General features: G+C 39.5%; 1 protein-coding gene across 2 annotated transcripts in view; it reads right to left on the bottom strand.

The window, feature by feature from the left end:
- Nucleotides 1-8745: 8745 nt before the first annotated feature.
- Nucleotides 8746-18261, bottom strand: part of LOC100921823 (scavenger receptor class A member 5) — an 82280-nt gene continuing 72764 nt past the window's right edge. For both annotated transcript variants that reach the window (XM_031951477.1, XM_031951478.1), the window contains exons 4-7: nt 16862-17536; nt 11575-11655; nt 10044-10142; nt 8746-8846 (exon numbers count right to left, since the gene is read on the bottom strand). In XM_031951477.1, the coding sequence (XP_031807337.1) occupies nt 8761-8846; nt 10044-10142; nt 11575-11655; nt 16862-17536 (941 nt within the window). In that variant the 3' untranslated portion in view covers nt 8746-8760. The remainder of the gene's footprint in view (nt 8847-10043; nt 10143-11574; nt 11656-16861; nt 17537-18261) is intronic.

Below are 18261 nucleotides of genomic sequence, written 5' to 3' on the forward strand. Positions count from 1 at the left end.
ACTGTATCTATGTGGTCAGAAGACAAACTTTAGCTATTTAGCTATGACCAAGAGTTGCCTGCTAATTGGTTTACTCATATTTGCCACAGTGATCCATGAAATAGATTTTTTTTTTTTAGGTCCTAAAATCATCAATGATATAAAGGGGAAAAAGTTGGTCATATATTCAGAGTTTGAAATAATAAAAAGACAACCCAAATTGCTTTGATATCTATAATATGGGCGGCTAGGGAGCACAGTAGATAGAGTGCTAAACTTGGAGTCAGGAAGAACTGAGTTCAAAAGTGACCTCAAATATTTACTAGCTGTGTGATTATAGGCAAGTCGTTTATCTGGACTTGTCTGTTTCTTCATCTGTAAAATGGACTGGAGAAGAAAATAACAAACTACTTCATTGTCTTTGCCAAGAAAACCTCAAATGAAATCATGAAATATGACTGAAATAACTGAACATCAACAAAAACCCATGATATGTTAAAGAACCAGAAGAAGGATCATAAATTTAAGCCTGAAAGGGACCTTAGAAGACATCTAATCTAATCCTTTAGTTTTACAGAAAAGGTAACAAACTTAGACAACTTAGGTGACTTGCTCAGGATGAAACAGATGGAATTTGGACCCATACCTTCCCAGCCCTAAGTAGGACACTCTATATACTACTTCACAGAACTTTTCTAGACAATAAATAAATAGATGTAGTAAATAGATGAATAAAAAGATAGATGCAATCTCTATTTTAATTTAAGATAACAAAAGTTAATTTTCTACTATGTGCAAGGCGGTGTGCTAAGGAGAATTTATAAAAAGACATAGCCCCAAATCACACAAGGAAGATCAGGTCTGCAATTTATAGTGGGGCAATGAGCACATGAACTACTGAGATTATGGGTCCTGAAATATGTAACAAACTACCTTTGGCTTAAGCTTTCCTAACCTGTTCTCTCAGGATTCATCTGTTAGCCCAGGGCCATTTCACTTTGTAAAGAAGTCAGATTTAAATTCCTTTAGAACATCTTTAGATTATTAAACAAAACCAAAACTTAGGCTAAACAATTTTTTTTCATTTTCAATCACTAAGGTTTGATTAAGCTCAGTCCTGAGAGAGCTTTCAGGAAAATCTGAATGATTTGAACTTGTCTGAACATTAGTCTGAACATAAAGACTTGAGGTGTGACCCTTGAATCTATTCTAGGAAACCAAACCTCTTCTCCTGCATCATTGTGAGGACAGATTTACACCTTGAGTCCCAGTCTCCTTCTTATATTCAAAACTTATATCTCAGACTGACTTTCAGACATTTTAAGATGGATATATCATAAGCCTCTCAAAGGAGACATCTCAGAATCAGAACTCATTATCTTTGTTCCCCAAATCTACTTCTCTTCCACATTTTTGCATTTCTGTCACCAATATTCTTCCAATCATCCAAATTCATAAACCTCATTCCACAAATACAATGGGTTGTCAAAGATTGCCATCCTTGCCTCCACAGTTTCTCTCAAGTTTGTGCCAGTACAGGCCCTCATCAGCTCTTGCCTGGATGTCTGATCTTCCTCTCCTCTCTCCCTCCTCCATTCCATCCTCCATACAGCTGCCAAAGTGAGTTTTCTAAAGTGCCAGTGATCATGCCATTGTCTTATTCAACAAACCTTGGTGGTTTCCTATTCTAGAATCAAATATAAACTCCTGCCGTTTAAAGCTATTTTCAATCTGGTCCTTTCTTATTTTTCCAATTTTGTTATATATTACTCCTCTTTACATACTATTGTTCAGTCAAATCTGTCTTCTTATTGTCCTTACACAATGTAATCTATTTCTCATTATCTTTGCTGTCCCTCAAAACTAGTTTCTTTTAATCCAAGTGCCATTTTCTACATGAAGCACCTTTCTACATGAAAGCACCCTTTCAAAATCACCTGATATCTATTTTGTATCTACCAATTTAGAGCATTAGGCTTGGAATCAGAAAGACTCATCTTCATGAATTCAAATCTGTCCTTGGACACTTACTATCTGTGTGACCCTGGGCAAGTCACTAAACCCAATTTGTCTGTTTCCCATCATTTGATCGGAAGAAGGAAATGGCAAACTGGTCCACATCTTTGCCAAGAAAATCCCAAATGGGATCAGACAGGATTGAATGACTCAAAAATAACAAATATTTATGTACATCTTATCCCTAAAGTATAAGTTCCTTGAGGTCAGCTTTAATTTTGTCTCGATATATATCTAGTGTCTAGTAGGCACTTAGCAAAATTTTTTTTGATTGACTGATCGCCAAGAGCATAGTCGTTGGGATCAATAAATTTACCTCTTTATGCCCTTTGTTCCTTTTTTATGAATATCCATTTATAATCAGCCAGAAGGGGTCGCTAGAGAATTGCATGTGGCTCTTGCTTATTAACTTTGGAAAGACATACTTTGAGTTGGATATCATTCATTTTTAATATAACTTTTGATTAAGATCATAGGATTCGCGATCTAGAGCTGAAAAGGATCTCCATCAATTCGGGGATGGCTGAGCACTGTGATGACTGTGATGGAACATTATTGTACTACAAGAAATGATGAGGGGAATGGTTTCAGAAAAATCTGAGAAGACCTATATGAAATGATGCAGAAAAAAAGTGAACAGAACCAGGAAATCATTGTACATAGTGACAGCAACATTGTAATGATAATCAATTATGAACAATTTAACTATTTTGATCAATACGATGAATCAGGACAATGCAGAAGAACTCATGATGGAAAATACTATCCAAATAGCATTTGGATAGCAAATTGAAATATAATTTTTTCACTTTTTTTGGGGGGGGGGGGCAACGTGGATGACATGGAAATGTGTTTCCATGATTTCACATGTATAATTGATAGCATATTACTTTCCCTCTCAATGAGTTGGGGGAATGGCTTGAAGGGAGAGAGAATTTGGAACTCAAAAAAAAATTTTAATGAATGCTAAAAATGAATAAATAATAATTTTAAAATAAGTAAATGGTGCCTGATAGGATTACAAAGGATACAGATTTCACTGCTTTAAACTACTACATCAATCCCCAGGAGCTTCATATCAACTCTGGTACTCACACTTCATCAGTAGCCCCTAACCTTGAAGCAATTATGAATGGAGAATGGAGCAAAGAATTCCTCACAAAATCTCCATTTAGGGAGGGTAGCCGGGCTGGCTATATCTTTATTTGCCACCAGACTGTTTTCCTTTGGACTTCTCCATCATTTTCTGATACTGGGTACTTTCCTTATACCTTATAGGCCATTCTTTCAGCCTCCCCATTAGATTGTAAGCTCCTTAAATACAGAAGCTATCTTTATACTTTTTCATATTTGCTTCCCTAGTGTTTAGTACGTAACTAAGGACACGTACATGGCATACAGTTGATGTTTAATAAATGTTTTTGACTAACTGACATAGATTTACAAAGGATAATCAAATATGATTATCAAAATATTTAGAAAACAAGTTTATAGACCTCAGGTTGAAAACCTCTGGTCTAGCATGATACATCTTTGATGAAGCCATTCTAGCTATATATGACTGCCCTTTACTTTTTTAGAATTTCACTAAGCAGCTATTTAATCACACATTCTAATACCAAGTCAGACTCAAGATAATTGTTTTTATGTTGTTTCCTTTATTAAAATATTAGTTCCTTGAGGAAAGGGACTATCTTTTGCCTTTCTTGTTTCCCCAGTATTTAGCATAGTGTCTGGCACATGGTAAGTGCATAATAAATATTGATCAACTCACTGATTTTTTTGCTGATTATACACTTGCTCCTTCTTTGAAACTGAGATATTTATCCTTTTCTAGTGTTCTGGTTTTCTTTGATCTTCCACAGAACACCGATAAGGGCTCAACAAACACATCTACCAGATTAATATCAGATTATTTAGTTCTTTTGGGGCATGTGACTACAGTCCCAGAGTAACTATGAGAGAATCTGGCATAAAATGTATGACTTAATGTAAGGTAAATTCTAATATCACACAAAAGAGGCAAAAATGTGTGTAAGTGGTGCAGTCCAAGGCATGGGCTGTTTGCAGCTCAGTTAGATCTGAGTAGAACTCTCAAACTCACGGGAGATGTAGGTTGCTTAAGAAAGGGAAAGAACAAGCGATCTCTCAAGAATGGCACGTCAGGCCTTGATGTAAGCAGCTTTGCCTGCCAGCAAATAGATTCCACAGCCAAGCAAATGTGGACTCACCCTTTCCCCCAGTTCTGTAGCTCCACCCCGTCCCCATGGGGGCCATGTCCAAGTTATAGCCCTGGGTTTCCATCTCTGTTGAGATTTACCACACACTCTGCTCTGTGACCTGGGGCTTTCTGGAGAACCAATGGCACATGCTTTGGCCTGATTCCAACAAGTGAAACCTTTTTCTGGGACCCTCAAGAAATGGGAAAAGTGAGGGTGATTAGATTTCCCTAACACCTCCCTTCCTCAGCTCTGCCCCACTGTGTTTTGTCTGTCCATTCTCAACTGACAGACTCAGGTGGATGGAATTTTATTTGATCTCTAACACTCTCAATGACATCATCGGGTCATAAATTTAGGACTACGGGATCTTCGTGACATCTAAGATCCTTTCTAGCTCTAAAGCTATTATCCTACAAAACTGAGGTCCAGTAAGTTGCTCAGGGTCATACAGTTAATAATGCCTGGGGCAAGGTTTGAATTCAGTTCTTTCTGAGTTCAAATCTAGCACTCTTTTCACTACAATAACCTTGGAAAAGTTGTTCAATGCCTGAAAAGTCTCAGTTTCCTCATAAATAAAATACAGAAAGGATTTTGTACATATTCTATTCTTCCCATAGATGGCAATTGTAATCTTTTGACATCTTAGGAGATGGCCTTCATGAATTACAGGCCTTCATGAATTACAGGGATTAAACCATCTCATCACAGCGAAAGCCCTGTCATATATCATTTTTTGATGGAACCACTGAAGTCCTTCTTCAACTGGGAGCCTGGAGGGGACCTTGGGATCTTAAGGGCTACACCAATGGAGCACATATTTTGTCGGATCCTCCCAAGCCTTCCAGGACAAGGCTTCATGAAATACAGAGACAGAACCGTCTCATTAACAGAGAACCATTCTTCTAGTCATGAATTTCTCTGAATGGATGGTGAGTCTGATCCACAAAACAGTATATAATAAGACTTTGAGTATCCCCAGTTTGAAAGTATGTAAAGCACTCCAATTAAGGACGGACTGAAGTCTTATTTGGATACTTTAACCATCACAGGGTTCCTGGGCTCCTAAAAGCTATATCAATGGAATGTGAATTCCAGAAAATCCTATTAAAATGTCCTTCCATAGTCTGTTGATAGACTAAAGTGTCTATAGTCTGAAGGCACTGGGGTCCGCCTCTTCCCATTGGTGGGTCCCTCCTGGGATTATGATTTTAGGAAGGACCTCAGTCTTTCTTCACCTCACTCTTGCAACAGTAAAGTGACTGAGGATGGATTTGAATTCAAAAAGATGAGTTTTCCTGATTCCAGGGCCTATCCATTATACTACTCAATTGCTCTACAAAATGTTACATTAAATATAATACATAGAATATAACCAGGGTATTATTTTAAAAAAAAAAATCTAAGGAGGGAGGAAGAGAGAAAGAGAAGGAAGGAAGGAAGGAAGGAAGGAAGGAAGGAAGGAAGGAAGGAAGGAAGGAAGGAAGAAAAGGAAGGAAGGGAAGAAAGGAAGGGAAGGAAGGAATGAAAGATGAATACCTCTGATATTTACAAGCTATTTAATTTTAGGTAAGTCTATGAGCCTCAATTTCCTCATCTGTGAAATGGAGATAATGATAGTTGCAAAACCTATACATAACAGAGTTGTTATGAGAAAAATACTTGGCAAATGTTAAAAGAAAATTCTGCTCTCTATGGCACATAGGGATGTGTGTGTGTGTGTGTGTGTGTGTGTGTGTGTGTGTATAAATATATGCCACATTTGCATTTGTGTGTGTATGTTTATAATCAGTAAAATCAAATGTATTACAGTAAAAGCCCAAAGCCACAGGATGGACCGTGTGTGTGTGTGTGTGTGTGTGTGATTTTTCAAGTTTCGTGCAGGGCACATAAACACTTTATCCTGGCTCTATCTTGTATAAGAAACTTCTATATTTCCTTTTTAAAGGTCTCTGTGCTTTCTTCCTTCATTGTTTCTCCCCATAGAATTTATTTACTTCACAGAATTAAAAGATATACCAGCAGAGAAAGGATGACCAAACAGGGTCACAAAAAAAGAAAAAAATCCAGAATGTAGTTTTCAACCAACATGGGTGTGACTTGGATTCATCAGAGAGATCACAAATAATCCCCAGGCTATGTTTGTTTCTTCTAAAAAAAAATGTTTTTGTCTCTAAGGTAAGAGGCCAAACTACCCAGTTTGTCTGGGTCACTCCCAAAGAAGTCCCGGGCAGCCATGGAAAGAGAATTATATGTAGCTTCAGGAAAATTGTGAAGTATTTGACTGGGCTTTGTGAATTATAATAATTATGACAGACTTTTGATTAGTTAGCTTACTCAGTAATGCATGATTTTTCCATAGCTTGCCTCCAATCAGGAGCCTGGAGTCTGGGGCACCTTTCCTGAGAGAAGGTACCCTCCAGATGCCTGGAACCCCAAGCGAGGATAAAGGTTGCAATAAAGTGAAAGATATAGTATTGATTGCAATGCTTCCCCTGTTACTACAGTAATCCTGCTCATTTGGAAGACTATAGGGAAATGTGAAGGGAGAAAACCCAATTCTTTCATATTCTCTGGTCTATAATAACACCTGTTTATGGTATCCTCTTCTTTTTCCTTCCTAGTTTTGCAGTAGATGATTGGAAATAACTTTTTAATGATAAAGATTCTTAACCCTGGGCCCCATGAACTTTTTAAAACACCACCAACAACACATTTTGATAACTGTTTAAAATGTAATTGGGTTCCTTCATAATCTCATGTATTTTTATTTTATGTATTTAAAAACAGTATTCTTGCCAGACCAATCTGCCTAAAGAGAAGCAATGTAGTCAAAGTTGGAAAAGGGAGTAGTTAAATCTTATAAATACTGGGATTGGGTCTGTGAATGGCTACTGCACTTCAAGTCTGAGAACCATTCCCAAAACAAAATACAACAAAAATAATATTATTTTGAGAAAGGGTCCATATGCTTCATCAGGCTGTCAAGGAGTCATTTTTAACACCAAAAAAGTTAAGAATGAGGCAGTCCCAGCAACTACAAGATTCAAATGAGACTGAAATACATAAAGTGCTTTGTTGCTGTTGTTCGATCTCATCTAATTCCTCATGGCCTCAGGTTTTTCTGGGCAAAGGGACTGCAGTGGTTTGCCATTTCCTTCTCCAGTTCATTTTACAAATAGGATTTAGTGACTTGCTCAGGGCCATTCAGCTAATAAATGTCTGAGATTGTATTTGAACTCATGCCTTCCTGACTCCTGGCCAGCACTATCCACGGAGCCATCTTGCTGCTTCTAAAGTGTTTTGCAAACCTGAAAGTACAAAGCCTAAATACTAATTATCATCATCATCATTATCATGATAGAGAACAAACCTAATAATTCAATGACCAGGGCCAAACCACCTGGTCTTCATTGAGCTCCAGCAGAAGGACTTAGAATGCTTCAGGGGCAGCCAGTCTGAATGCAGAGTCAGATTAACAGCTTCTTGGTTATGGAAGCCTGTAAATGTCCTCTGATCATTACAATAATGAGGAGGGAAATTCCAAGGAAGCATGCCTTACATGATCTTAAGCAAGTTACTAATATCCAGAGATCTCAGTTTCCTTATCTATAAAATGAGGAGACGCAATTAAATGATCGCTGAGGTCCCTTTGATATCTAGAGTTAAGATGCAAAGACTATTTTTTTCATCACCTTTTAACAATCTGTAGAAAGAGCACTGGATTGTAGCCCTAGGTACCAGGTTTATGTTCTCCCAGTTCTAATGCTTATTACTTGTAGGACCTCAAGAAAACCATTTTACACCTCTAAGAATCTTTAGTTTCTTCATCTGTAGAAAGGAGGGGGACTTGGATGTCCCCCAAGGCTCTTTATAACTCTAATGATCTCAGATAGCTCACAGCTGGTGCTTGGGAAATCCTGAGATACTGAGGATGCAATTTAGGCTTCTGGTATATTTTTCTCCCAAATGGTTCCCATGACCTTAATTGATGATAAAACAAAAAACTCACCAGGCTCTCTGAGGTTCAATGATCAGTGATACCAAGGCCTACATAGAAAGATGGTCATTGAGGAGAGAAAGTAGACAGACAGGGGAACCTATTAAAAATTATTTCACTATAGCAAATATATAGAATTTTAGATAGGACATTTGTTGGATTGGGGATTGGGAGGGAGAGGGGGGGAAGAGAGCTCTTACATCGAGGAGTCAGGAGATGGGGTACTAATCCTGGCTTTACCACTTACTTTGCTATATGTGTTTAGACAAATTCACCCTTCTCTAAACCTCAGTTTTTCTCATCTATAAAATGGTAGAAAGAAAGTAGGTTGGATCAGAACAATTCTAAGGTCCCTTCCAGCACTAACATTCTGTGGTGCTGTTTCTAAGTCTATGGGAACATTCTGTCCCTTATCTGAACACTTGAGGATAAGATTACCAGAACTTCTGGCATCAGGAGAGAGATAGAATTTCTTAGGAACTTTTCAGTTTCCTGATTTTCAGATACATATCATACATAGCATTGTTAGGAGTATCACTGTATCATTCAGATGATAAAATCAATAAACTCCTTACCTGTGTCACCAGCTCGATCTCCTTTTTCTCCTTTCTCTCCTCTAGGACCCCTTTCACCTAAAACAAAAAATAAAAAAAAAAACAAAAACAAAAACAAAAACAAGACAAATTGTCAGGTTGAATCGAATGCAGTCCAAGAACAAATAGTTACTGACAAAAGACATATTCTTCTATCCAATGGGAATACATCTCAGGCTTTAGGTAAACAGTAGAGACTTTTAGGAAGGGACCAAGGGACCTAAGTGTAGTACATTCCTAAAAACAAACAAACAAATCCATACAAGTATAAGAAGGTAGTCATTAGGAAAAATAAAAATTCACTAAAATGAGTAGGATTGGAAACTGGGATAGACTAAGATGGGATGGGAAGAAGAACACCAAAGAGGAAGAAGAAAAGGAATTAGGGAGTTTTTTTTAAGTGGAGGAAAAACTATGACAGAAAAATGAGACTTGTCGTTGCTTTGCCTGAGAAACTGATGGATCAGCATTAAGTGCTACAGAGCCAGGAGCCCTGTGAGTACCAACTAAGATAAGAGTTATAAAATAAGAGGATCTCTGTTACAGGAACTCTCATACCTGGAACTGAGATCTGATTTATGCCTCATTAGAACTAACTGTTGTGGTTCAAGGATTTCTACTTTCCCTCTGCTTTTGAGATAGACAAATATAGATATCTCAAAAGCATATAAAAGTGTGTTTGTATCTGTATATCCATCTGTCTATATCTACTGATCTGTCTCTACCTTTCTACCTATTTATCTATCTAAATACAACACATACATTTGCATGATTTCCTGGTTGGGAGTTCTGAGTCAAAAATAAGAAAGAAAATCCATTCAAATATGTTAATCTGCTTTTCATTTATATTCATATATATGTGTGTGTATATATATATATCTTTTATTCTTACTTCCAATATCTTGTATAACTTAATCAATTCTTGGAATGGATTGACTATGAAGAAAGGGAAGGGATATTATTGAATTTTAAGAATATGTAACCACTGGAGAAAGGCCAAATGTGGTTTCTCAAGACTGGGAACAAGCTGTTGCTATTGTACTTTGTCGGGGGAGAAGGGGAGATAGTGAGGATCGAGATGAGAGTGGAGAAGGGGTTATACTTTGACTCCTTTTAGTCCTTTTCTGACAGGCCATGATCCTCTGGCAGGAGACACTTGTAGCTGACGGACAACTAGTGGCTTGGGCACAAACAGAGGCTCTGGGGAAACACAGTCTTTGTGAGAATTATTAGTACCTTTGTATCCACGCATTCCCATGGGTCCTGGGGCTCCCAATGCCCCATCATCTCCTTTCAGGCCAGGCAGCCCAGGAGAGCCTCTCTCACCTGTAAGACCTAGAGGAAGAAGAGGACAGATTTAAGTGGTGTGGGAGTATTCCTCATTGTTTTAGATTGGTTCCTTTGGAGATTTTGCAAAATAAGAAATGTGAGGATATCAACTCACAATGTTCATCATGAACCCTGAGTAATGGCCCATTCCCCCTCCAAAGCACTTTTGGCCATCCTTTCATCAGGGCCCTCACCTCAGCTGTAACATAAAATAAAGTCATAGGTTTCAGAGATGAAAGGGAGCTCAGAGGTCACACAGATTATGAAGACCTAATTAGATAATGTATGCAAAATGCTTCATAAACCTTAAAGTCCTATGGAAAGGCTAGTTATTATTCATTCAAATTTGGTTTCAGGCCTGATTTTGAATTTTTATCCTTCAGGTTTATCCTTCCCAAATTGGTAAGTTATATTTTTAATTGATATCTTTTGTTTTTGCATCTCATTCCTTTCTGAACGGCAGCTTGTTGGTGAAACGGACAGAGCACCACACTGGAGAAAGGAAGACCTGAATTCAGATCCGTCCTCTCAGACTTAATAGCTGTGTTAACCTGGCAAGTCACCACCTTTGTCTGTCTCAGTTTCCTCATCTTTAAAATGAGGATAATAGCTCCCTCCTCCTAGCGTTATGATTTTAAAAAAGGGGAGGGAGGGACAGCTAGGTGGTGAAAAGGAGAGAGCACCCTCCTGAAGTCAGGAGGACCCAAGTTCGATTCTGGTCTCAAATACTTAACACTTCCTCGCTGTGTGACCCTGGGCATCTAACCCCAATTGCCTCAGCAAAAAAAAAAGAGAGGGAAGGGAGGAGGAGAATAATATTTATAAAGCACTTCTCAAACCTTAAAACTGTATATAAATGCTAGTATTATTGTCTCTTCTATAGGAAAAAGCATTTATTAAGTACTTATAAACTGTCATAAGCACTGTGTACATGTTGTCTTTCCCACTAGAATATATGAAGGCAGGTATTGTTTTGCTTTTGCCTTTGTATCTGCAGTGCTTGGTTCACAGTAGATGTTTAATGAATTGTGGTTGATTTATAGGGGTCTCTTACTCTGTAAAATGCCTGGCATAATCTTCCATCAGATACTGAATATTTTCAGGAAAAAGTATTCATTTAGGGGGTACAGTGGATAGAAGACCAGCTCTGAAGTCAGGAGGACCTGAGTTCAAATTTGACCTCAAACAACACCTCCTTGTCACAACCCCTTTTGCCTCAGGAAAAAAAAATATTCATTTAAATCCACTTTTGTATTTGTCCTCTTAGCAGGCAAGCAATTCCTGGTTATGCTGGCAGAACATAGTGTCTTGGGAAGCCCCATTAATTTTGTTATTTAAGATAAAACTAGAAAAATTCAAAATTGAGTAACTGCAGATCTCCCTGGGAAGCCATATGACCTCAGAGAACTTAGAAGCTTGTAACAGCAGCAATACTTACCTCTTGGTCCAGGCAAACCAGGAGCACCTGGTGTTCCTCCTCTTCCTTCATTCCCTGGATCACCTTTGGGTCCTGGGGGACCTAAAATGGAAAAATGGTATGGGGTTAGAGACTGCTTTCTAGAATCTAGTTTCCAGTGGAACAAATGAGAATTTGTTTCACAAATGGATCTTGAAAAGAAAGGGAGGACTTTCAGTACCAAGATGGTAGAGTGAGGAAGGAACCCTCCAAAGTCCTTTAAAATTCCCCTCCAAACAACTAGAAAACCACCTCAGAATTGATTTATAATCAGGAAAGCAGTTACTAATACAGCAGGAAAGCTCTATCTCATTAAGGAGGGAGGAGAGCTGAAGTCGAAGACTGGCAGCCAGCCAGCTTCACAGCACGAGGCCTGCAAAGCTCCAGGCCTGGGACAGTTCACCAGCAAGGTTCTAAGCCTGGGGCAATCTACCAGAAAAGCAGCAGCCCCATAAGCAAGTGAGTAATCTTGTACAGCCCAGCAAGGCCCCACCCCAGTGACCCAACACCCAACAAAAACCACCAGTGAGACCCTCCTCCAGGGCAAGCCACCAGGAAGATCTGTTACCATAGCAACCCAGCAGCAAGGTCCCAACTCTGGAGCAAGCCAATTGCTAAATCCCATACCCAGAAAGGACCAGCTGGGAGAATTCATCCTCAATACAGCCCATAAGAGAAGTGCACCCTCCAGAGACAGTAAGCAGCTTAGTCCTAAAGCCCAGTAAAAGCCAGAAGAAAGACCTAGAGCCTTCAAACAAAAAGCTTGAGACTGTGCAGGACCAGAGCCCAACTCACACCAAGTTACCAAAGAAGGCAGAAAAAATGAGCAAAAAAATCCCCAAAACAAAAAAGAGTTTGGCTGTAAAAAGTTACTATAGTAATAGGGACACACACTTAGAAGACAAGAAAAATGTAATTTGGTCTCAGGACCAAAAGGAATTCCTGGAAGAGCTTTTAAAGGACTTTTAAAAGAAAATTTGGGAAAAGAAATGACAGTAATACAAAAGAATTATGAAAAAAAAGTCATTAGTATGGGAAAAGATATACAAAAACTTACTAAGGAAAATAATTCCCTAAAAAGATAGAATTGACCAAATGGAAAAGAGTACAAAAATTCACTGAAAAAAATTATAATTAAACAAAACTTTAATTATTTTAATTTAGCGACTCTATAAAATATTAAGATACAGTAAAACAAAATCAAAAAAGTACAAAAAAATAGAAGATATTGAAATACCTCATTGGAAAACAACTGATCCAGAAAATAGATTTAGAAATGATAATATAAAAATTATTGGATTATCTGAAAGGCATGATTTTTAAAAAAGACCTTAAAAGATGTTGTGAAAACATCTTTTAAGAAAATATCAAAGAAAACTGCCTAATATATTAGCACCAAAGGGCAAAATAGAAATCGAAAGAATCTACTAATCATCACCTGAAAGAAATACCAAAATGAAAACTCTCAGGATATCATAGTCAAATTTCAGAGCTTACAGATCAAGGAGAAAGCATTGCAAGCAGCCAAAAAGAAACAATTTAAATATCATGGAGTTACAATCAGGATTACACAGATTTTGGCATCTTCCACCTTAAAGAATGGGAGGGTTTGGAAAGGCAAAGGATCAGATTCACCTCTGCAGCAAAATTGAATATAATCTTTCTTGGGGGGGGGGGGGGGGGAGAATGAACATTTAACTAAACAGAGGAATTTCAAGTAAATGCCCTGTATTTTGTTAATAAATGATTGATTGAAAAACTAAAAAAAGTTTTTAATTATTTGTGAGAAGGAAGAGACACAGTCAAAATAAAGGTGCTATAAAAAGCAAAATACAGCAATAAAAAAAGACTTAAAGAAAGAAAGAAAAGAAAAGAAAAAGGAGTAAGAAATTCAAAGTGAGTATCAGATATAAAAAACAAATCACTGACATAAAACAATTACAGGAAAATCTGGGTACTGGCCCCTTTCTTGCTTGGGATCTTGCTTGCTTTATCATGCCTTTGGGCTCATGGGACCTGGATGAGAGAACATGGACTACATCCATTGATGTAATCCATCTCTAAGTTGAAAAAAGTATTTATTCTGTCAGTGTTGGAGGCTGAAAGGGGAAGAAAACATAAGGGGAAGATTGAAGGAGGGAGAAATTTTCCAGAACTAGGGAACTATTGTCTTCTCCTGGTCTTACGTACTGAAGAAATACTGTGTGGAGAGAGAGAGAGAGAGAGAGAGAGAGAGAGAGAAGAGAAGAGAAGAGAAGAGAAGAGAAGAGAAGAGAGAAAGAGAATGAATAGAGAGGGAGGGAGAGAGAGAGAAAGGATAGATTATGAACAGAATGAGGTAAGAATGCCAGATAAGTGTTAAGTGTGGATATATTCCTAGTTATGTTCCTTTGTTACAAGGAAAATTCTTTTTCTTTTGAGGTAGGGGGACTTGGGAATCAATCACTGAGCAATATCAAGTACCTCCCATGTTCACTGAAGATACAAATACAAAAGTAATTCAGTGGGAAGTAATTTCTGTGTATGTATGTGTTTTCAAAGAATATCAGTGTGCTAGAGGGAGACTTCAGTAAAAGTTGAAAGGGATAAATGGGATAAAAGACAAGGACATTGAAATATTAGGGAGGAGAATATAATTTTTATAAGAAAAAAAAAGAAAAATATGTGCTGGCTCAAATTGTACATATCTTCAATATACTCCTCCTTGATCATGGAGGTTTTTCCCCTCTTTCAGCCCCATCTCCTTCTTGCCTAACCCCTTCTGATAAGAATATCCCTTCTTAAAATTCTTGGGCTTGTAGATTTAGCACTGGAAAGTATCTTATCATTGTTCCATAATTTCCAACTCTCCATAATCCCATTCAGGGTTCTCTTGGCAGAGATACTATAAACAGGATTTAGTGACTCACCCAGGATCACATAGCTATAAAGCGTCTGAGGCCAGATTTGAACCCAGGAAGACAAGTTTTCCTGATTCCAAGGTCTATCCATTGCTCCACAAACTGTCTGGAAAAATACCTTAGAGTTCATTAATTTGAAAACTCTTTTTTTATGGATTAAGAAACTGAAACCCTGATAACGCAATCACTTTCAATCAATCGATTGATTAATGATTATTAATGAAGCATTTATTATGTCCTAGGCATTGGCAGCGAGGCAGCACTGGGCAGTGGTGACCAGAGTCACTTCATTTCACAGATAAAGAAGCTGAGAGACCTAAAGGGGGCAAAAGGACTTGTATTAAGGACACACTAGTCGCAATGACCAGAATTGGGACTTCAGTCTAAAAACTCTTATTAGGGATCACTGGAGAGATAAGGCTAGCTTGTGAAAAGTTTTGAGTGCCAGAGTAACAGGTCTAAAGTTTACCAGTAAATGTTTAGCTAAGGGAATAAAAGATGATAGCGAGGATGTCATAATTATTTTCAAGGAATTAAAGTTTATAATGTGAGAGACAGTGTGGTATAACAATTATATTGACAGTATGGTATAACAATTAGAGAGTTAACCTCAGAATGAGGATGAATTGTTTTCAAGTTCCACATTTGTCACATTGGCTGTGTAACACTGTGTAAGTCACAAATTCTTAGGTAACCAGTCAAATTTCTAAGGGTATAAAGTTGCATGATAGTTTCTAAACTACAATGGCAAAATAAACTTTTTCTCTGGAAAAAAAAAGTTTACCAGCAAGGCCAGTGGTCTTTAAAATAAAGGCTGGGTCCTGGAGGGTAGCGAATGAGAATCAAGGTATAGACTGACCCCAGAGAGTTTGTGATCAATCAGAAACTGATAATCAGTCCTGGAATTTGTCTCCAATTCCACCCCATCTATTCTCACCCTTCTAAACCCTAACCTACTACATTCATCATCTCAGGCCTGGAGTTTCACAATAGCCAGAGGGTCCGTTCGCCTGCCCAAGGCTATTTTTGTTTCTCTAGGGTTTAGTATAGTAGCTGGCATATAGTAGGTGCTTAATAAATGTTGGTTGACTTATATTTTGATGCTCAGTTCCTCTTCCAGCTCTCAATATCTGTCATCTTCTAAATCTGGGAAACTCCAATATCCCAGCCCAAATGTAGCCACTTTCCATTCCCAAGTCGCCCTAAGGCTTGGCAGGTGCCCCCTCAGAAAGGCAAGCTTTGCTCTCCACAGTAGTAACTGGTGAGCAAGAGAGCTGCTTCCATCTTTTCACTTGGGATGGGGCAGAGGATAATCGAGCATCAACAGCTTGCAAACATTTGCAGCTCTCATTACCTAGTAGTTCCTCCCAAACTTACCTTTTTCAAAACTTCCCTATTTCTGTCAAGAGCACCAGATCATCCAGGTTATCATATCCACTCTTCACTATCTGCCACCTCTATATTCAATCCTTTGCCCAAACTTGTTTTAATTTCAGCGCCTCTCCTATCTGTCTCCTCGCTACTCATGCACCCCCATCTTGATTCAGGCCCTCATAGCCTTTCATCTAGACAATTTCAATAGACTTTTATTTGGGTGTCTTTCCTCAAGTCTGCCCAGTTCACTCCAACCTTCACTCAATCCTCAAATGAACTTCTTAAAGCACTTGTCACTTAGTAAGCTCTGGGGGCTTACTCTTGAGTCAAAGACCAAACATGAGTCATCTGTAACTCATCCTATTTCATTTCTATTCTTGCACATGTTTTATGATGCACATAATGGCGAATGTATGTGATTTTTAAATAAGTAGATACACATTCGGGGTACGTATTCAAAATGCTTGTGTATGAACACAAAAGTTTGGAGACCACCGGCTGGGGCCATGGTGGGGCTTTATTGGTATCACAATAAAAGTGTACAAAATGGGACTGGAGAAGGAGAGGTTAGTGGTCAGGAACGGGCAATAGGTAATGCAGTGACTAGATCAGGAAGATCCGAGTTTAATTAACTCCTCAGGCACTAGCTGTGGGAGTCCAGGCAAGTCACTTAACTCCTAATTACTTGTGAGCTAACAATGGGCCACGGAGCTTAATGGAGTAATGGGCAAATAAATCAGTTTCAACCTCAAGTTTCCTCATCTGTAAAATAAGAATAATTCTCACGTGATCTCTGCAACAGGGCCGTTTGGAAGTTAAATTAAGAAAAGTGAGATGCTGTTTGGAAGAGAGCAGCGCGGGGGGCTGCGAAAGCTAGCTGACCAATGAACCACACCTGCCCGGCAGTTTGGGGCACTGCCCGGCGCCGAGAGGTAACTCTGGTCCGTCGCCCAGCCCGCGGATGGCGGAGCCTCGGACGCCTGCCTGGCGCGTACCTTTCAGAAGCGTGAGGTTCCTCAGAGCCACCGAATGCTCCCAGTCCTTGAGTCTCAGCTCCTCCGTGACATTGTTGAGAATGGCGAGCTCCTGGCGGAGCTGCAGCTCCATGCCCATGTGCACCCTGCGCATGCGCCGGGAATCCTCGCTGGCGTTGCTCACCAGCACCTGCAGGTCGCGGAGCTGGGTGTGGTGGATGCTCACGTCGTAGGAGAGGCTCTGGTTGATGCCGCCCAGCGCCCCGGTCATTTCGGCCAGCTCCTCTCCCAGACTGCTGGCCCTGGCGGCCAGCTCGGACAGGAGCCGCGCGTGGTGCTGCAGCAGCAGCTGGCTGCTGTTGTGCTCCACCTGCAGCTGGTAGAGCTGCATCTGGGCCGCCTCGTGCTGCTGGCTGCTACTGTCCCGCAGGAGGGAGACGCTCTGCTCCGTCTGGCCGGCCTGCATCTCCAGGCTCCACACGCTGCCCTCCAGCCTCTGCAGGGAGCTCATCAGCAGGCGCAGGGAATCCGAGTGGTTCTGGAACAAATCCTGAAGCTTCCAGATGTGCTCCATCATGTCCCCCCGGAGTGGGAGCTGCAGGAGCCTTAGCTGCAAGTCCCGGAAACTCTCATTCAGGCGGTTCACATTCCAGGTGAGGGCTTTCAGGTCGTCTGGAGAGCTCTGGGTCCGAGAGACTGCCGAGAGAAGAGACAACGGTCGTTAGCCTACTCGTGAGCTCAGGAGGAGGAAACCGAGGCACGGGACACTTATCTGATTTGTCCAAGGCTACATAGGTAGTAAGCGGTGGATGCAGCCCAGAAAACTTGCCTCCCAAGTTCAGCATTCTTTTCACCATACTCTCAGCTTTTTATGAGACATCCAGATATTGTTAGTGAATAGACTATATAAATTTGGAAACACCTAAATCTAAATCCTGCCTTAGTCACTGAATATCTGTGTGACTCTGGGCAAGGCAATGAATTGCTCTCACCCTCAATTTCCAGATCTATAAAATGGAGGTAACAATCACAGGCTCATCCGTGAAGAAGAAATCAAATAATACATAAAGTACTTTGCAATCCCTAAATTATATTATTATTAGTTATTATTTTTAGTAGGGGAACACCTTTAACAAATACACAGACTTTCATGAAAGTGGTTATGTTATTAGCTGCAGTCAATTGAGAAAATATTTAATCCCCAAAAACTCCCAAGAATTCACTACATCTTTTAAATACTGAATTTCCCTTGAGCAGAATGGAAATTCATTAAGGCACCTTTTGGTCTTGTCCTTCTGTCTCCATTTCCTAGAACAAGCATGTTGTATATAGTAGGCATTTAATAAATGCATACTGAATTGATCACACTCACAATATCCCAGTCTTCCTTCTAAGCACCATTCAGGTACCACCTCCTACAA

The sequence above is a fragment of the Sarcophilus harrisii genome, chromosome 2 (genome assembly GCF_902635505.1).
Source record: "Sarcophilus harrisii chromosome 2, mSarHar1.11, whole genome shotgun sequence".
Classification (NCBI taxonomy): Eukaryota; Metazoa; Chordata; class Mammalia; order Dasyuromorphia; family Dasyuridae; genus Sarcophilus; species Sarcophilus harrisii.